General features: G+C 36.1%; 1 protein-coding gene across 8 annotated transcripts in view; it reads left to right on the top strand.

The window, feature by feature from the left end:
- Nucleotides 1-24,545, top strand: part of CGNL1 (cingulin like 1) — a 63,313-nt gene that overhangs the window by 15,508 nt on the left and 23,260 nt on the right. For all 8 annotated transcript variants that reach the window (XR_012661681.1, XR_012661680.1, XM_075100257.1 and 5 more), the window contains exons 2-9: nt 1,227-2,829; nt 3,357-3,451; nt 4,372-4,462; nt 5,468-5,569; nt 6,298-6,446; nt 6,913-7,048; nt 9,040-9,252; nt 24,061-24,267. Coding sequence is in view for 6 of the 8 variants with exons in the window: in XM_075100257.1 (XP_074956358.1) it covers nt 1,246-2,829; nt 3,357-3,451; nt 4,372-4,462; nt 5,468-5,569; nt 6,298-6,446; nt 6,913-7,048; nt 9,040-9,252; nt 24,061-24,267 (2,577 nt within the window). In the remaining 2 variants the exon portion in view is untranslated. The remainder of the gene's footprint in view (nt 1-1,226; nt 2,830-3,356; nt 3,452-4,371; nt 4,463-5,467; nt 5,570-6,297; nt 6,447-6,912; nt 7,049-9,039; nt 9,253-24,060; nt 24,268-24,545) is intronic.

The following is a 24,545-nucleotide window of genomic DNA, read 5'->3' as shown; positions in this document are numbered from 1 at the left end:
CTTCTTAATTCACTGTCAGGAGTAAATGATAATTCTGCTTTTGATTAGAATATCTGAGGAGAGTGAAACTGGCTGCAGAGGTTTGTTTTTCCATGAGACATCTTGTTGTTTCTGTTTCCTCTTGATGATTATTCACCATTGTTTAGTGATCTTGCTTTTGTCAGGCTTCAGTGATTACTCAACTCTCCAGCTCAGTTCAAAAGTTTATTCCCTCCAGGTTTTGCATCAGTCTGACAAAGCCTTGTGTTCCATTCTTTTCATAGACACACCTCTTACTGTCACTGCATTGCCTCTGCTGCTAGACAGTTGGCTCATAAAGTGCAACAGATAATAAAGTAAAACTACCCCCATACCAGCCCTTACAGAAAGAGAGAATGGCATTTAACATTAAAAGTGCAGGGAGGGTTTAATTTATTGTTTTCTAGAACTGAAACATTTTTGGCACGTATAGGTTAGAGTTAGCGCTCCTATTGCTTCTGAAAAAGGTATTAGCCCTGGAAATACTAGTAGTGTTTTTCCATTTCTTTTGCTCAGCAAAGTATCTATTTTAAAGTAACAACTGGAATTTTCTGGAACAAGCCCACAGCTGGGGGATTGTTAAATTAATCTGTAGGAAAGTTTATTCTTATGGATGACAATGTGATAATAAATGAAAAAGTTTATTTTCAGATATCTTTAAAAACAAGTGTTGAAAATCAGGTACATAAAAGCACAACTCAAAGGCATGAGGATATTGATCTTCCTTGCAGTGCTTTAGTTACGTAAAAATCATAACCTATAACTGTCTGGTTGTGCTTTGCTCTCCTGAGCTGATGTTTAAATGTTAATATGGCTGGTACTGACTGCTGGCTATAGAAGGATCATTGATTTGTGAAGGGTACAGTCCTTCAGTAAATAGAGTGGAGATACCCAAAATAAAAGCTTATATTTGAAGTAATTTGATTCCAGAGCAACTTGCACCAACCCTGTGTAGGTATTCTTAACCACTGTTATTTCTTAATGTTATTTTATGACTGTTAATGTTACATTGATCCAGAATCAGTCAGTCAGACTTTGTCTTTGTATCACAATGCATTCACTTCGGGCTTTCTACAGCTTGTATATTGGTTTCTCTGCATAGTACTGTCAGTCTTCATAGTCAAACTAAATGGTGGAATAAAGTAGTTAATGAAATAATCTAAAGTATTTAAAATAATGACATTTTTTGTAATTTTTCTTCTATTCAGCTGTAATCCTCTGATAATCATGGAGCCATATTTTGCTGGTTTTAAGCATGTGCAACAGGACTATGAAGTCACTCTTGAACTTGCAAGTGAGGAGACTCAAAAAAATAGAAACGCACAATATTCTAGGACAGGGTCTTATGGTGTCAGTATTCGAGTCCAAGGAATTGATGGACATCCTTACATAGTACTAAACAATACTGAAGGATATTTGTCAGAAAATGCCCCTGCTACTGGAAAAGAACAGCAGGTCATTTCTCAGACAGTAAGCAAGACAGCCACAGACACCAATACTGCCTTTAAGTTGGAGAACAAAAACAATGAACACATGAAGTTTCCTGGAACACAGCACATGCAACCCTATGTGCTTAAAAGCCTAGAGATAACCGATCTGGGTGAAAAGGATAATGGAATATCAGATTTTAAAGATGGAGCAATGAAATCCTCCAATTTATTGAACTTTCAAAGACATCCTGAACTTTTACAGCCTTATGATCCTAAAAAAAATAATTTGACCTTGGATAATTACCAGTCTTCTCTGTGCAGTAAATCTAAGTCTTTTGCAGGTGAAGATAAAACTGAAGCAAAGCCTTGGATTTCCTCACCTAAAGTAGTGTCCCTACAGAAAACAAATATATATCTTACACAGCCAACCAACACAAATGCAAAAAAGATACATTTGAATAGATCAATAGAAGACCAAAATAAGGAACTGTTGGATTGTCCCAGTAGCAAGATCAGCCCCAATGAAGTGTGCGTTTCAGAATCTTTTTCATCTGCAGGAGGATCCCCATGTGTTAGTCCCACTGCTTATCTGGAGACGAGAAAACCTAGACCGGATGTTCTTCCCTTCCGCAGACAAGATACATCTGGGCCAGTATTGGATAACTCACGAAGATCATCGTCCTCATCAGCTACTCCCGCTTCTGCAAATTCCTTATACAGATTTTTACTTGATGACCAAGAGTATGCCATCTATGCAGACAACGTTAATCGGCATGAAAACAGAAGATATATCCCATTTTTGCCTGGAACTGGCCGTGATATTGACACTGGTTCACTTCCAGGAGTAGATCAGATAATTGAAAAGTTTGATAAGAAAGTTGATCCTCAAAAAAGAGGTAGGTCAGGAAAAAGGAATAGAATTCATCCAGATGATCGTAAAAGATCAAGAAGTGTTGATAGTGCTTTGTCATTAGCGCTTGATGTAAATTCAGATTATTTAGGTGAATTCAGTAGTAGCTTGGGTAAGTCAACTGAGCACTTGCTGAGACCATCTAAAGTTTGCCTTCACAAGCCGTCGTCCAGAGATCAAAACTCAGCTTCCAAAGAGATGAAGATTTCTGCTCAAAGTATTGGAAAACTGCAGATGCTTGATAAAAACATTCAAAACAGCAACTTCAATTCTTTGCAATACCATAAACAAAATGGAGCTGATACAGAGAGATTGATGTTTAGGTCATCTACACTCCCAGGACAGAATAAGAAAGAGGAAGTTAGAACAGTAACTTCTACTTTGTTGTTGCCAAGCCGAATCACAATTCCTCCTGATTCAGGAGCCAAGAAGATTTCTGTAAAAATGTTTTCATCCATCCCTAATATACAGGTAATTTTGAATTTACTCTTTAGGTTGTGTTTTGCACTCTAGCATACTAAAACTGTCGTATTGTTACATGCATGTTTTTCCGCCCTTCATCAGAACAAACTTCCATCACATGATACTTCCAAAAGGGATAGCAGAGTTGTTCTAGAGAAATGTAGATACAAAAATTGTTCCTGTAGTTGCAGGTATAGAAAACATGGTTTGTAAAACAGCTTATTCTTGTCTGGGTGAAGGAAGATGGTGGGCCAAAGATGATTATTACTGTAAATGATGTTATGGTGATTTTTAAGCATAAATGCAAAAAAGTAGAATGCTGAAATATGTGTAACTCCATGCAAAATTATGTTTTCTTTTTTGTTGTGGAGTACACTTTCGTCTTGCACTAAGCTGAAACTCCCATGGATCTTTGTGAACTTTGGGTCCATAATACATAAATCTTTTTAGAATAGAATGGAAAACTTCAGTTGTACAGGTAGTATTTGCAACCTGCATAGGATTATATTTTTTGACACTTTATCTTGTCCGTTTAGGTGACTCCTGATCTCTTAAAAGGGCAGCAAGATATTGCACAGCAAACGAATGAAGAGACTGCTAAACAGATACTTTACAATTACCTTAAGGAAGGGTTAGTAAACATAGTTAATTTCTGGAGAGGAGATTGTATTTTCTCAGTGTTTATTTTCTTTTTGTTTTAAAATGTGAAAACTGTAAAAGCAAATCTATAACTGTTTCATAATTTTGTATCTCAGCTGTGTCCTTTAAGGCATTATAGGATCTCAAAATAGCCAGGCAATGAGGACTTACATAAGGTATTGTACAGGATTTGATTAAATGTCCTTGTCATTTGTTAATCAGAATATCTTTTGTCTTGAAAATACTTCTGGAGTTAAACTTCATGTGATATGCAAGTTCATGAAGAATTCATATCATACCTCATGGGACTTCAGACTTGTGGATTTTTTTTAAACAACAAAAAAGTGTTATTTCTGAAGGTTTGAGAGAAGCTCTCTTGTTGCTGTGCGTTTAATCCTTTGTCCACCTGTAACTCTTACTTGGTATTTTATAATGGTTACTTACTGAAAGATGATTGAAGGAGAAATTAATTCAATACACATGATGCACTTAAATGTCATTGCATTCCTGATGTAGTGGGTTCTGGGAGCTGTTGAAGTGTTATTTTATGGTGCAGTAGTCAGAACTTAGAAGTAATTAGTAATAGGTTTTCCAATTTTAGTATGTTTGAATAATACACATGCTGAATACCTGTCTTTCCACAGCTATAGTCTTGTGAAAAAGAGTTGCAGTTTAAGAGTTCAGTGATTTATTTATGTATTTATTTATAGTAAATATTTGGAATCTAATTTTTAACAGCCTTTCTTTAAAGGATTTAATGAAATCATAGTTAAGATAATTTCTAAATGGTTCATATTAGGTTTTTTTTATGGTGGTGATTTTCAATAGTTTGGGCACTCTGAATTTGTTTTGTTATTAACGTAATAGCACCTTTGATCATATCATTGCTTACTTGTACTGTCTGTCTTTTAGAAGTGCTGATGATGATGCAACGAAGAGGAAAGTCAACTTAGTTTTTGAGAAAATTCAAACTTTAAAGTCAAGAGCTGCTGGAAAGACACAGGTAAACAATTTTTGATATTGCTTTGGCTTGTTTCATAGTGATACAGTATTCAAACAGGGCTTTAAAAATTTGAATCCCCTCACTGACTTCAATTAACTATTATTCTTCTAGTCCCTCAGTAATCTAGCTTAATTTTAGTCATACACTGGGGTCACTTATGTAAAGGAGTCTACTGTGAGAGCTTCTACATTTTACTTCTACATTTAAGATGGAGAGAGATGCAAACTTAACATGAACATTAAAAGATTGTTGGATCGGAGGAAAAATCTAACATACTTAGCTTTAAAAAATAATGGTGGAGCATCTTGTCATTACAGTGATGTAAACAGATATATAAGTGGAGAGAGTATTTTAATTTGTAACTTAGAAAAGAAGTAGCCTAGGATATTGTTTAAAAGCCATATTACAATAGCAGTTTTCAGTCAGCCTACAGAAAAGTTTTTGTTTTCTGCTATGCAGTGCACTCTTTTTCATTTCTAAAACAAAGTGAAGAAATATCCAGTTGTTGCACTGATGGCATAAGAAGGATTAAATGCTTACTTATGATGATTATTTTATTCTTGGCTATAATTAGTCAAAAAGAAAATATAAAACACATCTTAAGAAATTACCAAAAAACAGTGTTCAAAAGTTTGTCTTGACAAATGAACATGAATCCTTTTGATGTCCATTTTGTGTAATTTGTGATATCTCAGTCAAATTTTCCCCCAAGTACTTGTGATTTAATTAATATGTTGCCTAATTTGAATTTTTCTTTAGGTTTGTATATTTTCTGTATTGTTGGCAACATGCCTTGAGCTGTTACCAGCAAGTATTATGAAAATCAAATCATAGTTCCTTTGAAAATATTAGCTTGGCTTGACCCATATGAGAAGTCCCTGGTGAGCTCAGGCAGTTGATGCCACACTTTATTAGCCTTGATTGTAGCTTTACTTTAGATTTTAAAAAACAATTATCAAAGAATATCTTGACTTTGTGGGAATAAACATCTCTCTCTAATTGTAGAATTTGGATTCTTCAGCTGAAGTAAAAGCATTGGAGGAACAAAAAGCAGAACTTGAAAGGAAAGTGGAAGAACTAGAAAAAAACCTGGATCTAGAAATTAGGGTACGGCACTTTGTTGTTATAAAGCATCTGACTCTTTCAAATATACTTTTCTAAGTAAGTGACAACTGATTAACCAGATGAATCTTTTTTGCTTTATATTGTTTTTACTCAAGATATGCCTGTGCTTTTACAGAAGACTTTTAATTTTAATTGTAATTGCTTATAGCATAGTTACTCTTTTTAAGAGATACCTGTTTTCTTTGAATTTGAGAAGGAGCTTAGAGCAGTGAATAAAAATGTTAGGCACGTGCACATACAATTTTGTAAGTATCTGCAGAGGTAAATGTTAATCTGTTGACTGCAGTGAGACAGACATGGAGTGAGAAAGACAAACTGTATTACTCATTAGCTGCTGTTTATTAATTACAGCATTATTTTCGCCGTGCATTCAAAGTAATTTAGTACAGCCATGCTCTGAAGATGTGAGAAGGACAGTTTGTCTGCTTTTGGTTTGCATTTTGAGTCTGTCATAAGAATCAGTATACTTGAAACTGATTAGATAGTACTAAGGAGACTTCATGTCTCACTTTTCTAAGAAAAATCAAAAAGCAGTGCTTTGTGTGCTTTTTTGATAAGCATTCCAAACTTTTAATATTCATAAATTATAAGCACTTCCACAAGTGAAAAATATCGATGTCTTAAAATGCCTTCTTTAATATAATAAAGAGCCTTTAATTTATTTATGCTTATTCTATTGTCTTGCTTAACTTTTGGTGTACAAAATTCAGAATCAGCAAAATTCCAAAGAAGAGAGAGATGCTACACGAGCAAGCCTGAAAGATCTTCAGTTGCAACTTGATGAAAGTGTATGTGAAAAAGAAGCCTTAAAAAAGCAGCTGGAGGAAAGTGAGAAGGAACTTAGGCAAAACTTAGAGGAGTGAGTTAATTCTTAAACTGTTTAAATACTGGCATCTTGAGAATATGTTAATGGAATCAGATAGAGTGCCATTTGTTGTTGTAGGAGGTGTTTCTACCATTTAAAAACTGTATGTTTTTAGAATATCTGGAAGGAAAAGAAAGATTGCTGAATTTACAGTCTCCCTCTTAGTGTGAATTGCTTTTAATATATCATGGTCATAATATATAGTTCAGATCTTTAAAATATGGCAGCACTTTAGTCAAGAATATAGTACCAGGTTTAAAATAAAATACACCTTTCCACTTGAATACCTACTTAAAAGAGTTCTCATTTTTACCCCTTTGACACTTCATTTTTCTGCCTCATTATATCCCGTTCCCTTGTGGGGAACATGGGAATAGCTACTTGTGTCTTTTTAGTAGTTGAAAGAACAAATTTCTATTTCTGCAGATTAAAAAATCCTGTCTGATTTTTTTCTGATGAGGCTTTTTCAAGTGAAGATGGAGCAGGAGAAACACCAGACTGAGATCAGAGATCTTCAAGATCAGCTCTCTGAGATGCATGATGAACTGGATAATGCAAAACACACCGATGAAGGGGAGAAAGAGGCTCTGATTGAGGTTAGTTATAAAGTACCGGAAGAAGGATGAAAAAATATCAAAAGAATTGCATAAAAAGTGGGAACCAAGATACAGATAGAAGAAACATGCCTGAGCTTTCCCATTCTATCAATCCAAAAAAAATACCATTATTAGGTGACCTAAAAGAGCATGTTATAAAACTACTACATTAACACCAAAAGGACTACAAAATATAAGTACCATTGTTTTACAGAATAGGAGTGCAAATAAGAAAGTGGTTGGGGGACAGCTGAGTTATCCACTATTACCAGCTAATCATCTCAGTCAGTTTTAGCAATTAGATTGGATTTTAGGTCAGAACAGGGAAGGTCGGTTTAAATAGAGTGTACATATTAGCAAGGCCAGATGAAATTCAGCTAAGAAAATTAAAAGAACTCACCAAAGCAGCCTCTAAATTGTTGACTCTCTGTTGATGGGACCAGGGAGAGAAGAGGAGGGATAGAGTCTGAAGAGGAACAAGAGTTATAGGTTTTCTGTTACCTGGGGATGAAAGAGGAATTGGCTGTAGGCCTGGTTATAATAATATGCTGATGATGAAATAGAGAACACTGCTTATTAAATTTGTTGATAAGGCTGTATAAGAGTGTCAGTGCATAATGGTTCAAGAGGAAGATAAGATAATTCTGAATTCTAAATACTTTGTAGTATCAAAACAATTAACTTCTCTTAATACTAGTCCAAAGAACTGGTTTAAGAAATGGAAGTTAAATTTTAAAATGCAAAATAGGGAGCAAAAGCATAGACAATAGATCTCAGTCATATTAAAGATATCTGTGTGCAAGACATGCTGAGTAGAATAACTACCTTGTTTTCTGTAGGTGAGATTTGATTACTCCCTTAAATTACTGTCTTAAATCTCAGGTGTTGCACTTCAAAGTTGTACGTAAGTAGGGGAATATCTGGAATGACGGTGATAGTGCTGAAAAACATTTCCTATGAAGAAGGACTTCAGTCTGAATGGAAGAGTGAGGGAAGAGTCAAAAGCGCATCTTATATTGCTATAAAGGAGATAGTGATCAATTTTTTTTCTGCGTTGTGTGGGGATAGAGTAAGAAATAAGGGACTTAGCTGCAGAGTTTTAAAGTAAGTTTTGAAAAACATTTTCTATCAATATGAATAATTAACAGTGGCACATGGCTATCAGGGATGGTAGTAAAATCCCTTTCTAGGCTTTTAAGGACAGAATAGATGATGTGTGTCAGGAATGGTTTAGATGTACTGATCCTGCTTCAGTGCAGGGCAAGATTACATTCTTTTTGAAAGTGCAATTATTCACAGCTTGAGAAATACTGAATTAGATAATTCTTGAAGCTGTACAGTTTGATTGTTGCTGTTATTTTATTCTGCGTTTGTACACATGAATGAATGTGTGTGTGTTCTTCAGATTCACTGACTATCTACTTCCTTTCCAGCAATTTCGAGAGGGGAAATGACTTCTAGGGTGAACGTGGTGGGAGGAGGAAGGGTGTAAAGGCATGGACTCAGTTGGGAAGTACTTGTTTTGTCTTCAGCGCTTGCAGAAGCAACTTTATTTATTCTTTCCAGCAGAAAAACCATCAAGGAATTAGCATTGGGTTCACTTCTCTTGCAGTGTGGGAAACAAAAGTTTTTCTTTGTTCTTATCTACCTCTTTGCTACAGAAGGTAGGACTATGGGATTTGTTAAATTGCACCTTAGTTTGACTTCTGCTATATTTAGACAGCAATAATGAATAACACCAAAATATTTTAATAGTTTTGCAGCATCAGATATGTTGACCCATTGTATAAAATATCAGCTATGTGTTATACTTCTAATAATCTCAGGGTTTAGTAAATTTTTAGTTTACTATAAAAGCCACAAAAAATATGTAAGTCATACAAAACGAAGTTGGCCTTGAGGAGCTAATATTTAGAATCTTTCCTTCTCTAAAACACACAACATCCATTGGAGCTATTTGTCATGCAAGTGTATTTAATTTTATTCTTTAGGAGCTGATGCAAATGAAGCAGGATCTGCAAGAAGTATTACTAGCAAAAGATCAACAAGAAGAGATTTTGAGAAAAAGAGAGAGAGAGCTTACAGCTTTAAAAGGAGCACTGAAAGAAGAAGTTTCTAGCCATGACTTGGAGATGGATCAACTTAAAGAGCAACACGACAAAGAATTGCTCAATCTACAGCAGAGCCTGGAAAAAGCAACAGAGGTGAAATAAGTGATTACAATTCATCTCCGTAAGGAAAAATCATACCTCTCACAGATGTTCTATACTAGATGATTTCAGATAATAATATTTTCTTAGTAAAATAAATAGGTAAAGATTTGGGCTGGGAGATTCTTAGCTGCTAATAGTAAGTTTTATTCCATACACTTTATATAATGTTTTGATTGTTTGTCACAGCTGAAATTGTGGCCTTTTCTTCAAGCAGTTCGTTACTACATTTGCTTCATTGCAGGCTTTGAGAGAGAATAGATGGGAGTATAGTACAGAGGACCATTTGCTTGTCTTTGCTTAAATGAATCACTTGAAACCTTGAGGATACCCTGAAGAGTACCATTGTGCTTTGCCAGTGATGTTGAAATTACAGTTTTGGAGCTTCTAGCAGTTTTCTACAGTTCTCTGCAGCCCACTGTCCTACCTTCAGCTCCTTGTGTCACATCCTATTCCCTGGTTACATTGTCCTATCTTGTACCTTGAACTACTAACTACTAGGGTTTTTTTTATTTTATTTTGTGTCTCTTTCATTTATTGAGCTTATCTTGTTAACTGAATGGTCGAATGAGTGCCAGTACAAGGGAAACAGCAGGGAGTGGTTGTCTGGAAAGAGGCAGGCGGAAAACAGAACTGAAGGAATTGCCTCTTTCAGCATCAGCAGGAAGTCTTTGTGAGGGGGAGAACAGGAACAGTGTTCAGATGTGCATATCTGTTACTGTTTTCCAAAAAGATACCCTTCGTGAAGTTATCTTTGCAGAGACAGCAGCTAGGATTTTACTGAAAGATTTTTTTTTTTTGTGAGGGAACAGTTCTCATAAAATTTTAATGAATATTGTTACAATGACATTTATTTGTGTCTTTCCCATATGCCCTTCTCTCATTTTATTTGTCAAATATTTGAGAAGACTTCTAAAGGCAAACTGTTCTTGACCAATGTAAGTCAAAATTGTAGGCCCAGTTTTATACTTAGAAATGTCCATGCTAGTTTATATCTTTTACTCACACATCATTGGTGTTAGGTGAGTTGCAGTTATCCTGCTAGTTGTGGTCAAAAACAATGTAGAACTGAATTGAAATTAAGCTTGAAACTTGAAAGAAGTTTCAGAAGCTTTATATGCTTTATGAGCAAAATAGGAGCACATATGGAAGATGCTGGATAGATACTGTATGACTGAATTCTGATAGAGAGTATTCTTTTACAGGATTGTTTTTAAATGTATAATTTTCTTCAGTGGTTAGAAAAGTTTATGTACACTGGTTTGTTTATGCAGCTAGGACTTCTACTTGAGATTGTTTGGCTTTGCTTAAAAGTGTGTTTCACTTTATGTCATCATGAAGATATTTGACTAGTCTGAGCTGCTTCAACTGAATTGATTTTTTTTCTTTGAGAGAAGTAGAACATTTAAATTATCATCTTTTTATTATGCAGTAATTGTAGTGACAGCTTAACCTCCGTGAACCATCTTTCAGAGTTACTGCATGGTAATTTACTGTATTTCAAGTATGGAACTCTAATTATGACTGACAAGAAATGAAAGAGTAGCCTGTTTGGCATAACAATAACACAGTCTGGGAAGTGGCGCTATGACTGGGTTGCTGTAGCTTAGAGATAGTTATAAATAGCATTGATTTACTTGCATGACATAGTCTAATAGTAAATTTACTAAGATGTTCAACAGTGAAATTTAATTAATTAATGTTGCTCTAAGCACCAATTCTGCTCTTCTGATTTTACTCCAAGTGATTTTTGTTGTTTTTAAGTACAATGTATCATGCTTAATTGGAAGGGTTTTTTTGTTTGTTTGTTTGGGTTTGGGGTTGGTTTTTTTTTGTGTGTTGTTTTTTTTTTTTTAATCTCACTAGCATTAGTACCCTTAATTTTTTTTTTTTTTGAAGCACAGCATTATCTCTGTGCCTGCTGGCTGAGATTAAGTTGCTGAGTTTGATACATCATCTATCAGGAAAGTATAACCAGACTCTGCAGGGAGTTAGATGAGTAATCTGCTGTGATCTTACATATGATGCTAATTATTGGTCTTATAATTAATATGGAATACCCAACTGTGTGTGTGAAAATTGTATTTCATACAATAGAAGCTGCTTGACCTGTTAAATTTTTTTTTATATATTATTGCAAGCTGGAAACATGTATATTGGATGGTGGGATACAAGACATTTACAACAAAGGTTAGTGGAAAGGGGCATTCTGTGGTATTCAATGAGGAAAACAGGTGTGTAAATGCTGTAATAGTGGTTTATCATACAGAAAATATAGACACTAATGTTTGATCAGTGTATATCAGAGCTTGTATGTAGAAGGTTCTTAGTTCTTATGTTGCTTCTATATAATCCATATTGGTACACTGAATAAAGGTGTTTTGTGATATGCATTAGGCCAAAAAGGAAGTTTTTGGAGGGAAAAAGGAAGTAATTTTTGTGCCAGTGTTAAATCAACTGCTGGAAAGGTCAGATAGGAGGTTGGCAAGTAACATACAGTGCATTTAGTCTGTGTGATTTGAATGCCACATAGATCTGTTTTGAAATCATGTTAGAAACATACTCAAGGTTATCTCATAGGAGAACAGTGCAGGGTTATTTGTCATGTGTGATTTTGTTCTCATGCTCACTGATGTGGTAGGTTGGGGTTTTTTGGTTAGGTTTTCTTTTGTTTTCGGGGTTTTTTTTGTGGTTTATTTTTCTTAATAGAGATTGTTATATAAAGTCACAACATAGGATATTTTCTTTGTTACAGTTCACCTTTTTAACTCATTTTTGTGTTATGTCTTTTGCTTGTAGTGCTATTGAGACAGCTGTGATTGTTCTTGACTTCATTGCTTGTCTATTAAGACTGAGACCAGACTATTTCCTTATAACAACAGCAAAGGTTGCAGTCTTCCATAACATACCTCTGTGGGGTAATAATTATCTTTAATTTAATAATAAATTAAAAAATAATGTATTTCTAATTAAAAATTTATTTCTCCATTGCTGCAAGTGCTAGAGGAGAAATGAATGTGAATCCTTTCCTGGTTTTAATGTAGTATCTAATCTGACCCTACAACACAACAGGCCAGAATGGTGGTACTAAACCATGAGTGCTCTGTCACTGTAGATGAAGTGCCACTGTTTCAGTAAAATTTGGAAATAGCTTTTGGAATACAATACTGTAGGTAAAAGGTTGTAGCAAATAGCAACTATTGCTGTTCAAATTCCACTGAAATGGTATCAGCTCAGGAGTGCAGTTGCAAACTGCCCAACACTGTCAAATTTACGTCTGTTTTGAGAAGCAGTCTGCACAAACTATGTTGTTCAGAAAAAGCTGTAGTCATCACATTATGAAAAGGCTTATCTAAGCCTGACCTTGACTGATTTATTCAGGGTTCATCATACTTCTGACTTTGTCCTCAAAATGATAAAACAGACACTCAGAGTTTAGAAGCTGATTCATTTATCAACACATTTAATAATGCAATGAAGCGTGTGGTCATTTCAGCTTTAACTGCCATGTATGTATTAAGACGTGATACGATTAAAGAGAAGAAGCAATTTTACTAGAGCAAGTGGTAAAAACAGCAGAAGACAGTGGTTACCTTCTGCACATGTTACAAACTAAAAGTGTGCGCCTTTAAAATAAGAAAATAATACACAAATTTGAGCAGTGTAGATGAGAAGAAGCTTTAGTTTTGTTTTTGTTTTTTTCTCCATCTGTATGAAGTGATTGTGAATTTAGGTGAATCTAGCACAGAGCTGTAAAGAACTTTGAAATGGCAGTGAATATTGGATCTTTTTCTACCTAACCTAATAACAACATTTCTTCTTCAAAGTTAATAAAAATCTCCCACATAGAGCAGAGGCTTAATAAAAACTAGCTGAAGCATGGTAAATGATACTGATACATACTGTACATGCCTTTCTTGTAGAAATGGCTTGCCACATATAATTTAAATATAAAATGAAACATAACTAGTTTTAGTGTACTCTGAGGACCTATTTTGGAATAATGCTGTACAAACACCAAACAGTGGTTAGCCAAGTGACTGAGGGTGAAGTGAAGACATAACTGATTGTGGAGCATCACAGAGACACTTTGGTACATAAAGTGATAGACAAAGTTAATTTATATAACTGTAAAATTATATATATGGAAAAAAACAATAGGATTCCAACTAACCTGTGCCACTCTAAGGTGAAATCTTGGGGTTATAATAAATAGCTTTATAAAAACAGCATCTTGATAGCAGTAAAAGAAACGAATTATATGATAGGAATTACTTGGGCGTAAGATATTATGCCCTCATATACATACATCCATCATTCATCCAAATCTGCATCCTGAATGCTGTGTCTGAGTCTAGTCAGCTCACCTCCAAACAAGATATATAGCAATTGGAAAAGATTTAGAGAAGACGAACCAGGATTCCAGATGCCACCAGTGGATTTTTTCTTTCCTCTTCTTGTCCTGAGGCAGCCTTTGCCATGTTGAAATAAAACTTTTTTGTTTCAATGGTAGAAGCTGGTTGATAACTGATCTAAACTGTGTACAGAGTGAAAGAATACTGGAGTGACTGGTGTAAGTCAATGCTTCCTCTTTCATGACCTGCCCCCATCTTTCCCCCCCCCCCCCGCCTTTATTTTCTGCCCTGCTTTATCAGTCCTCTAAAAGCCTGGTATGTTTTTGATTGATTTCCGTTGTGGTCCTGCAAACACAGGTGGAGTTGGGGAAAGAGAGAGAGGATGCACAGACACAAGTGCGATGGTGGAAGGAAGGCTGCAGGCACTCCTTAAATAGGAATCATTATTGGAAACCCATATTTTAGAACTGTATGTGGAAAATCTAGGAGACAGATTTGATTTGTTTTATTGTAAATGTCTGTTCTGTGCACAGGAAGGAGGTTGTTTGGCAATAGCATCATGCATGTTTTTAGGCATACATTGAATGAAGTGCCAAACAATTATAGAATATTAGTGGTGTTGTCAACATTAATAATAAACGTGCCTCTAAAGTACACTGAAGATGTAATTTGGTGACTTTGCTTTGGTGCTGAAATAAGCTTTTTAAGTTCCAGCCTCTTTGGTCTTTCATTTCCATGCAATTTACTCCTCCGTTTATTTAGTGAGGACTTGTGTTTGTTTGGATGCAGACAGTACCATGAAACTACAACTGAGTGGTTTTATGCTGTATGTAGAATCAAGAAAGTCTCTGAGCAAAACTGTCCTGCAGAGTTCTGTTTGAGTTGAATTGGACCACACCTAAACAAGACAAAAAAAAAATACCTGTTTTATCTGTAATAGTCACTTCACGATTGTGAACCTTATTCAGCCACAATTATTTCAGTGAGTGTGGGTTGGGAAGGGGCATCGTTTGTGGGTGTTTTTGTTTCTGAAAGTTGGCAAGAGCCTGTGCAGTCAGATACATCGTTAATACCATCGGAAGGATCCCTAATCCTTATCAGCAGAAGATAGTATATGTATGTTCAGGTTGTTTGTCCTGTGAAAGTGTTGTTTTGTCTGTTTATGTGTTTTTATTTTGTTTTGTTTATCTGTAAGTCCATTCAGTAGTGTACAATGTGAACATAGAACTAGTTAGTATTTTATGCTAGTCTTTGCAACAACTTCTGACCCAGAAAAAACTGTTAGTATAAGCCAGTCTGAGTGTGTCATGATACATAGCTAGGAGGATATGACATTGATACAGTTACTGGTTGAGAGGTTAATACTTTCCTGGCTCTGGATTTTATAACTGTGTAAATGTTAGGTCATGCCTATATTGGGAAATCTTGTTTAATAAACTCTGTGTGTGTGCATTCTCAGATCTTTCATTACATCTCATAAATGAAAACCTAAATAGTTTTTGGAAGTAATATTAAGGACATGATACCATTTAGATCTGTGAAAATGGCATTGCAAGAAAACAAGTCTTGTTTCTAAACTGTCATAAGTGAACAATTTTTAACCAGTTAATAGTATGGCTTTAGCTGAAATGGAAGGAATGACAGTCTGTAAATTTGTGGACTTGCTTACTGAATAATCTCTGGAAGTACAGCTGAGGATTCGGGTTGGTTGGAGCGTACCTCACTAAGAGATAAAAACACACTGACCCTTTTAATAGGTAACTAATGATAGTTAACCTCCAAAGGCATAGCCATGTGTTAAAGTAGGTTAGGCCTCATTTTGAGATGATGGGAAGAATTAATATAATCAGTGTAAGGTAGAAAAGCAGTAAGTAAGTAAACCCATTTAGGCCATTTAGTCTCTTTTCCAGAAGCTTGGGGGTTTTTTTGTTTGGGGTTGTTTTTGGTTTTGGGGGGGGCGGGGGTGGGGGAGGGGGGGCGCGGCAGGGCCTAAGGCTTCATTTTTCTTTTAAGGAGTTTTTGCATTTTTATTTTAGACTTATGTGATTTTATTATCCATGCTATCCAATGTTACTGTGTCATTCATCTAGAGCTTCCAGCTGCTTTAAGAAATAGTTCTGAGGTTAGAAGTCCCTAGAGGTACACAGTGGGGGAAAATACTGGAACTACAAACAGAAATAAAGACCTGATATTTGCATTCATGAGACTTAAAAACTAGATTACTACACCTGAATAATACAATTTCCAGAAGCTCTCTTTACTGAAGAGCTAATAAGGATTACAGTTAGAGCTGTAACATGTTTGTCTTTTTTCCTTGGGTGTCAGTCTTTGGGTATAGTTTGGTTTTGGTTCTTTTCTTTCTTTGGAAATCACCTGCGTGTTACCTAGGGAAATCATTGTCTAGTTGTTTTATTTAAACTTGATTTGTTTATATACAAAAAGAGAGGAAAAGACAATAGGAAGGTATTTGATATTTCCATCACTGCTACTCCCTCAGGATCATCTGAGGGAGCTGGGTAGATCTGAATCTCTGAAGTCACGTGAAACTTTTTACATGTAGTTCGAGAAGTTAAACAGCTTGTCCAACATCAACCTGAAAAGGTGGCCCCTGAGACTTTGGAGTTGTTTTCAGCAGGCAGTGTCTTACTTAAGGCATATCTTAAGTGTTCTTCTACACCAGGAACAGAATGAAGTGAGCAGCCACGCCATTCCTTTTTTCAGAAGGTTTTGGAATATTATAGTATAATTTACTTGGATTCCACAAGTTTGAATGTGGGAAGAATATTTGAAAGTCTGTTACTTCCATTAAAGAAACCTTCTGTTTGTGCTCCAGCTCACTTTGAATGGAGATTTGTTCTTTAGATTTGCACTTCAAGTACAGCAATTAAAGAATAAGCAGTTAATTGGTTGAATTCGGTTTTTCTCAGTTGACCTTGATTCTGAAAGGAAATGTAAAAGTTTTTAGAAAAATTGGCTGTTGTGCCTGATAAGCATTGAATCTAGCCAAAATTTAACAATCCTAATAAGCTGTGAGTGAGATACTTAGCTGGCCCTCACTTTAGCTCTTCCGGTATTTTGTAAGAGGACTCTAAAGGTCCAGTACTCTGTGGTCACTGCCAAAGGGGAGTTTCACCAGCTGAAACACTGAAGTCAGCCAAAACCACTTTTTAATGATCAGTTACACAACCACTCTCATGTCTTTGCCAGTGTTGAGGGTGTGGTTAAAAAAAAGGTGTGGAGCCACAGAACATTTTCTGCTTTCTTATCCAAGAGATTTTTTGCTCTGTTCAGGTTGAAATAGAATATTTAATTTGCATCTCAAGGACCTTGTTTGTATGTTCTGTCTGGTTTCTTTGGGTTTACACAGTAATGGGTGGTGGGAAGGATTTTGATGCATTTTGTACCAACTGAGCTTCATCTCTGATTTGTTAAATCTGTTCACTGCTTGCACCAAAGTTGAGGGTAGGATAGTATATAAATATATTTGCTTTACCAAGATTTCTGCAACAAAGGAGTTCGAACAGTATTTATTGTTGTATTTAAACTTGGTCTTGATTAATTTTAATATATTTTAAAATATTTCTGGACACGTATACAACTATATACAAGGACACAAACCCAAATGTTATTAGATTCATTTCTTAGGCAAAACACCTGAAAGGAGCAGGATGAGAAGTGAGGGAATTGAATTTTACTGCTGAAGTTCCCTTATGGAGAATATCTTCCTTGGGCCCAAAGCTGAAAACTAAGTGCCACGTGCATATGAACTCCAGCAGTTATGACTATGTGGGCTCATGTAAGCAGACCTGTGCTAGGTAAAAACTTAATAACAGGTGTAGACGCCAAATCAGATAGTACGCATACATATGTGCATGCATTCCCTCACTTTCTTCTCATCCGTCTGAGTTAAAAGAAGCTTTGTGCTCACTTAAACACAATGTTAGAATATTTCATTTATCAATGTTTTTCAGACTTTAGCCTGTTCCTGCACTCAGTACATACTACTAAAAACTTCTTCTGAAGGAAGAATTGTATTGATTATTTCACAGACTTTAATTCCTTTTCTCAGCATAGCTGCAAGCTCATGAGTAATGTTATCCCCCTATATGAAGTATAGGAGAGTCAGAGATAGAGAGATTACTGTCAAAAGGAACCATTAGTTGTGCATGTTTAAATTGAGGTGCCTAATTAACATAATGTTAACCATTATATAGTCCTTCATATATTCAGGGTACAATTTTTGCTGACTTCAGTTGCAACTGTGCACTCAAGACTTTGGAAACCATTCGTAGTGTCTCAAATCTCAAGCACCACGGAAGTTAAGGAGCACGCAATTTTTGATCCCCTCTGGAAAGTTTTGGTTGAATGACTTGCCTCAGGAGCTCTTTCTCAGAGACAAGAATAGAGTCTAGATTTTCTAGGGTATTTGGGTACCTTAGCTGTGAAACTATCCTTTCTCTTACTGCCTCACTCATTTCTGCAGCACTCCTTTATTTCTGCAGCAACAGCCTCTTTCACTGTAAAGCCTTGAATTGTTCTGAAGCTGCTTGACTAATCCTTTAAGCTTCAGAATTAATCTATGAGAACTATTTAAAAAAATCAGTGGTATTCATCACCATAGATTATTTTCCTCTATGTATGATCTATCTTTCTGGTCAGAAACTGATCTTTTTGTAGTGTTCCTTTCTTTTACGGTTTGATAACCTGTTCTATTCATGGTAGTTTGAGTCCACTGCTGGGCTAAAGTAAAGCTACTGCATGAGCAGTATAGCACATTGACATCATCAGAATGCAGAAGCTGATCTCTAGGCAGTCACAGAGGACCTTGTATTGTGGAACCTCATCATTGCAGCTGTGTTTTCTTTCTTCTAGATAGGCTTTTTTTCATTTTTCCAGGAATTTGCAGCCCATTTCCAGCTTCTTTTACCTAATCTCTGTAGCTTAATTCTGCTGATAAGGCTTGCTCAGTTTAAACATGAGGAAGCTTGAGAAAGCATAATAAAATATTTCATATATTCAAAAATAATAAATGAGAAGAAGGCATGAGTGTGTTTAAGAAGTCTGCAAGGATGTGAGTATCAAGAGGAAGCTATTATTCCTTCAGAGATTGAAGTGATGGAAATCTGAATGTGAAACAGGCTAAACGTAGGGAATAGAAGACAGTGAATGCCCTGGAAGACAGTGAAGACAGGCAGATTGGAAGGAGAGACAAAGCAAATGCAGGCAAACAAATGTAACAAGGAAAATGCTACAGGGCTTTTTACCTTACATAAAGATAGTTTCATAATATAATATAGTAAAAAGTAGGTTTACTAAAGCATGCTGCCACTACTAGCAAGTGGGAGTAGAAAGACATAAGCGTGTTTTATACATCATAGGGAAGAAACTACAGTCTTGGAATTGAGATATGTTAACTTTAAGATTCAAAGAGCCCACTTCAATGCTTCATAAAATTCTTTTTTGTCCCCCTGTCTTTTGTGGGGTTTGGTGCTTTTTGTTGTTTGGGTGGTTTGGTGGGTTTTTGTATGGCAAATATGTCTGAATATACAGTATTTCATTCCAGCTTTTGTCTTCAAGAATCTTGTTTAACCAGTTTTATCTGTTATGTGCCCTGTATGTGTTTATGTACGTAACCTCATTTCAGCTCTCTGAAGAGGCTGATCCACAATTCTGTGAACTAAAGATCATGTTATGTTAACATGTCTGTTAATGTTTCATATTCAGCTTAAATCATTACTCTGATCTTCACCCAGTTATGTTACCATGGGTTAAATTTATATAAACTTACTTAAAATGATTGCTGAAACTTTACCAACATCCCTAAATACTAAACGTAGCAATGTAAAGGATCTATGAATGGGTACCAACAGGAGTAATTAACTGATGTAGTGTCATTAAGCCTCAAGGACCTTTTCTTAACTCACACTGTTTGTGTACGGCACCATTACAAATAAGTTGTGTGGATGAAGGATATGGATCCACAGGACAATCTGTACATGTGAACCTGTCTGGCTGTTCTCCTCATTTATACTTACTAGCCCTATAGTGTCAGTTATCCTTCTGCTTTCATCCTCTTCACTTGAACCCACTCTAATTCAATGCTTTTGCAAACAGCTTTCAACTCCTTTTTTGAACATGTGAGGCAGTCACTGAATTTTAAATGAAGGCTATACCTTCTTACTCATGTAGACAGGATTGCCGCTGGCTGATAGCAAATACAGTTTAAACAATCTATGCTGTTGCCACTTTCAGTTTTAGCCTTTGAAGTGCAATAATTGGCATTCAGAATTTATCAGTGTGCATAGTAATTTATCTGTAATTTCAGTGCAGTGGTTTTCAGATCTTTTACTGTCATGTTTTATTAGGGGAATTTTATGCAGAATATAGTGAGCCATCTCTAACGACAAAGTGGTAAATTTAACATATGATGTCTACGTGAGTAATATTGCCTTCTAGTTGCTTGTGGCTGGTTGAGTACACTGCCTGTGTTGTGGAGTTCCATAGTCAAAGGATGCAACAATCTATTTCTGCTTCAGCAGTGTCCATGTATGATATGATAGCTGCTAGCTTGAACCTTATGTAACTGTTCGATGTATAGATGGGGATCTCTGTCCACCAACTTCCCCCTAATGGTGTCACTACAAGGTTTGTCAGTGCTTGATTCCCTTGCATATCCTTTGTAATTATACCTAGGGTCTTTTGTATCATGTTCAGCTGTTTCTGCAAGAGAGGACCTGGAGGGGACATAGAAGGTGATGTGGGGTGCCAGATATGACTAACAGTGGAAAATAGGAGAGGGGAAGAGGTACTGAGTGTTTTGATACCCTAACTTTCTGTGGCAACATGCTACAGGATAGGGCATGTATTGCAAAAAGCTATTATAATCCAGAAGCTTCATATATGCTGGTGAAGAACTGTGCATACAATTCTCATTACACTGGGGATAAATGGCTTTTTTCCTATCTAGATCCAGCTGTGTATTTTTACTCTTTGGGAGAAGTGATGCTACATATGCATTTTCTACTCAAAGAAAATGTAAATTTTATTTGTGTGGTTTGACTTTGTTTAAATTTCACTATCAAATTGAAGATACTCATGTACTGTTTTTTCTAATATCATCCAGAAAGGTACCCTGAAGGTGATCTTCCATGACTTGTGTATAGTACAGCTGTGTAAGGTAAACTGATAGGGTAGACACTCCTGTGTTTCTTTTCAGTCTTATCTGAAACAAGTTGAAAAGATGTTGAAACAGTAGCGTACAGTGAAATATGCATTGTGAAGAAAATTTCTCCTACTCTCCCCAGAAGATATGTAAGAAAAATACCTGCTTGCCCAACTGCAATATAGTAAAGCTCCCCATATGTACTATGAGAGTTTTCCTACCATCTTGAAAAAGTGTGCGCGTGAGTGTGAGTGTATTTATTGTTGGTATTTTTCAAGACATACCCCTTCTAGTTGAAATAAAGGAATTTTTTACTTAACACGTTAGAGAATTTGTTTGGGAACAGTTTGTTCACATGAAGGTGTAACCCTTGCAATGATGCCAAAGTCATTAGAGACCTGTGGAGATCAGCTGGTTAAGTGCTGATCACTCAGGCAGCTAGAACTTTAAGCAGGTTTTACTTATATACCCAATTTATTTCCAAGATTTTAAATTAAGTTAATAAAGGTAATACTTGCAACTTGCTCTTTATACTTCTCCACCTTTTATATATATATTCACCTAGCATCTCGCTAACTTGCTGAAATTTTTAGTGAAAAAGGAGAGAGAATACCAGTTTAGTTTAATTTTAGTGGCTGGAACAGTATCCTAAGGTACATACAGCAAAAGGCAGGCTGCAGCAGTTCTCTGGATATGGCTGTATCAGTGTAGGCTGAACTTAATTTTGAACCTGTTAGGTTAAATAGGTATATGTGTGTATTTATGTGTATATTTATGTATGTAGGTCTGGGGGGTTTGTTTGGTTGTTTGCTTTTGTGTGTGTGTGCGTGCGCGCGTACGTGCATGTACTTTTAAGTAAATAATGCTTCCTGTATGGGGAAAGTAGAGCAAACTGTGGTAGATGAGGTAGTGGAATCTTTAGGTACAGTGTGGGTCTGCTGCAGTCCTCCCTTACTGTGCAGCCCTGTGTAGGCGGTTGGATGAAAAAGAACAGACAAATCAACATTCCTTTCCCTGAACTCCTCAGAATACTTCAGCTGCTTTCACTCAGCTCCAGAAAGGGAAAATGAGACAAAAAGGAGCCACTGGTGGAGTGCTTGCTAATTAGTAAAATTTTTCCTTTTATTTTTGCTTTTAGCATAGAGCATACATAAATGCTATTGAAATTTCAGTATGTGAGAACTTAAAGCATTAACAGAGATTTATTTCAGAGCTTTTAACTAGTCATGTACTAAGAAGAAAAGTTTTTTCAGTATTTTCAAAAGACCAGAACTTGTCAGCCTACTTATGCTGCCAGTTTTTGTATAAGTTCATTGACCCTGTAGGCAGTTTGAGTGTTTTCTGAGTTACTGCTTTATCAAACTAATTTGCATTATTTTAAAGCTGTTGCTTGCTAGAAGACGATCTAGTGAGGGTGCACTTTGTAAACAAACTTTTATATAACTTTGCTTATTCCTTTTTGGGGGTGGGATGGGGAAAATCAGGAGCTACAATCAAGAATAGCATAACTGAAAAGTGATTTTCATGCTTTCATGAAATATTTCACAAAATAGTTTCTTAACAAACTACTCTGTAGAATTTCTTTTGTTTTCAGCCAGATAAACACAATTTCATATGCAAAAATGTTATGCTTCAATAATTAATGAATAATTACCTATTGTCACCAGATAATGTAGAGGCAAAAGATATCAATGGATTCAAGAAGGATTAGAGAAATTAATGGATGATACATTCATGGAGGAAAAACAGTGAGAGCTGGGAGTGTGTAATGGGGAAAGGCTCACCCTGTAGTTCTTCCTCTTTTTGTCCATAAAAATTGGCTATGGCTGCTGGAGAGAATACTGGCCTAGATTGGCTCAAATATCTGTTCTGGTGTTCTTACTATTGTTTGAGGTCTTAATGTAAAAGGCAGTGAGCCTATACATGAGAACCAGGTCTTTGTACAGAGTATTATTTCTTTGTATCAGACCCTGAATGCCCAAGAGCAAGAACCACGAATTATGTCTCAGATTATGTTCTTTGGAGGGGATGCTGACTGACATCTCAGTGAAGAGCAAAGAAAATCCTTCCAGCTCTTTACTCCGCAGAATTAAATGTTTACAAGTATGTACCTGGTCTGTGTTACAGTGTAACACTATAGATAGTACAATGATATAGATACATACTTCCACTCACGGTTTCCACAGTAAATGGTAAGGTGTTTAAGAGAGGGTAAGTGGTGAGACTAAGGTGATGCTGAGCTCTGAAAAGTTACAAGCTGCAGCTAGTTACCCTGCCAAAAAAAAAAATAAAAAAATCTATCACCACATGTGACAAATTATGATTAGTATATTATCGCTTGTCTTTGTACTGTATATTGATGTGAGTTTCTGAAAAAATATGAAGTGTGTCCTTTTAAATACAAGTTGAACTCAGTAGCTAAACTCCTATCCTCAGGCAGTAACTGAAAACCAAGCAGAACTTGTACCGAATAAGTACAGCCCCATGTAAGGGCTGTATGACATGCAGGTAGAGCTGCACCAATACCACTGCAAAGTACTTCCAGTCCCTATGGCTTGTTCGTGCCTGCTCACCATTTGCTCTGTGTGCTGATACAGTGCTTTGTCTGACTGTGTTTTGAAATGGATTGGGTTTTTTTTTTAGTAACACTGTCTGCCCCCATCCGCCCCCATTTTTTTAGTGTCAAGATCTCTTTATGTTAATCTGTGTGTCTATATATTACAGTTGATCCTGTTCCCTAAGTTGATTTACTTCGCAGCACCACAGATAGTTGCATGGATGTAGTGTTGTATGTTAGTGCTTGGAATAAGCAGTGGGGCAAGATTGCCTAAATTTTGTGTTGCTGTGGAAGATACTCCTCATCAGTATGTTCTTCCTTAAACATCCATATGGCTTTTGATGTCTGTTAAGTTTTTTAGATTACTTGGAATTACCTACCTAACAATGGGATTTGGTAATGAAAATATTTTCAGGGCAGTGAAGAGGAAGATGTTAAGGTGAAAATATGTGAAGGCAGGATGAGACTGTTCCAGGTGTTTTATGTTACTTTAGTATGTAGATATGCCTGCGAGAAAAAAAAAAAAAAAAGCTCCTTGTGTGTTCTCCCACAGCAGTATGAATAATAAAAATACATGTTTGTAAAGCATACAGACTTTAAGTTAAATTCTTTGTTAACATTTTGGTTTTATATACTAGCTATATTTTCTGTTGTGCCATATGAAACTTCTCTTTGAAAACAGCATCAAATGTTTTTTTTCTAAACATGACTTAATTTGTTTTTCGTAGAGTGCTGCTGTCCTTGCCAGTGAAAGAAACACTGCACAAGAGGTGCGAAATAGTTTAGAAAATCAAGTCAAAGAGCTGACTGAGGAAAATGAACAGTTGAAGAGAACAGTTGATGAGCTAGAGAGTAAAACTGAAGAATTGCACAAACAAATTGATAATATGAAAGGAGAAGAAAATTCAGTAAAGGAAAAAATAAAGAGATATGAGGTAAGTTAAGAAAACAAGCCCCTTTAGTCTCCTTCCTGTTTGCAAATGATATGTTATAGAACAAAAACTGATGAGGAGCATGGGCAATGTCATTAGGAAGGCTAAGCAAACCCAGCAGGTTTCCAAGAAGCAGGATGCAGTTTGCCGACATGTATAGGAAAGATTTCCCAGTGACAACCGGTGTGAGAGCAAGTTAAAGCTTGGAACTGGGGAGAGTGAACATACTTTATAGCTCAGTTTACTTGTCAGATTGAAGGCCTTGCTGCTATTTCTAAATG

This window comes from Phalacrocorax aristotelis, chromosome 7 (assembly GCF_949628215.1).
Source record: "Phalacrocorax aristotelis chromosome 7, bGulAri2.1, whole genome shotgun sequence".
Lineage (NCBI taxonomy): Eukaryota > Metazoa > Chordata > Aves > Suliformes > Phalacrocoracidae > Phalacrocorax > Phalacrocorax aristotelis.
This window is presented reverse-complemented; position numbering and strand designations above follow the sequence as displayed.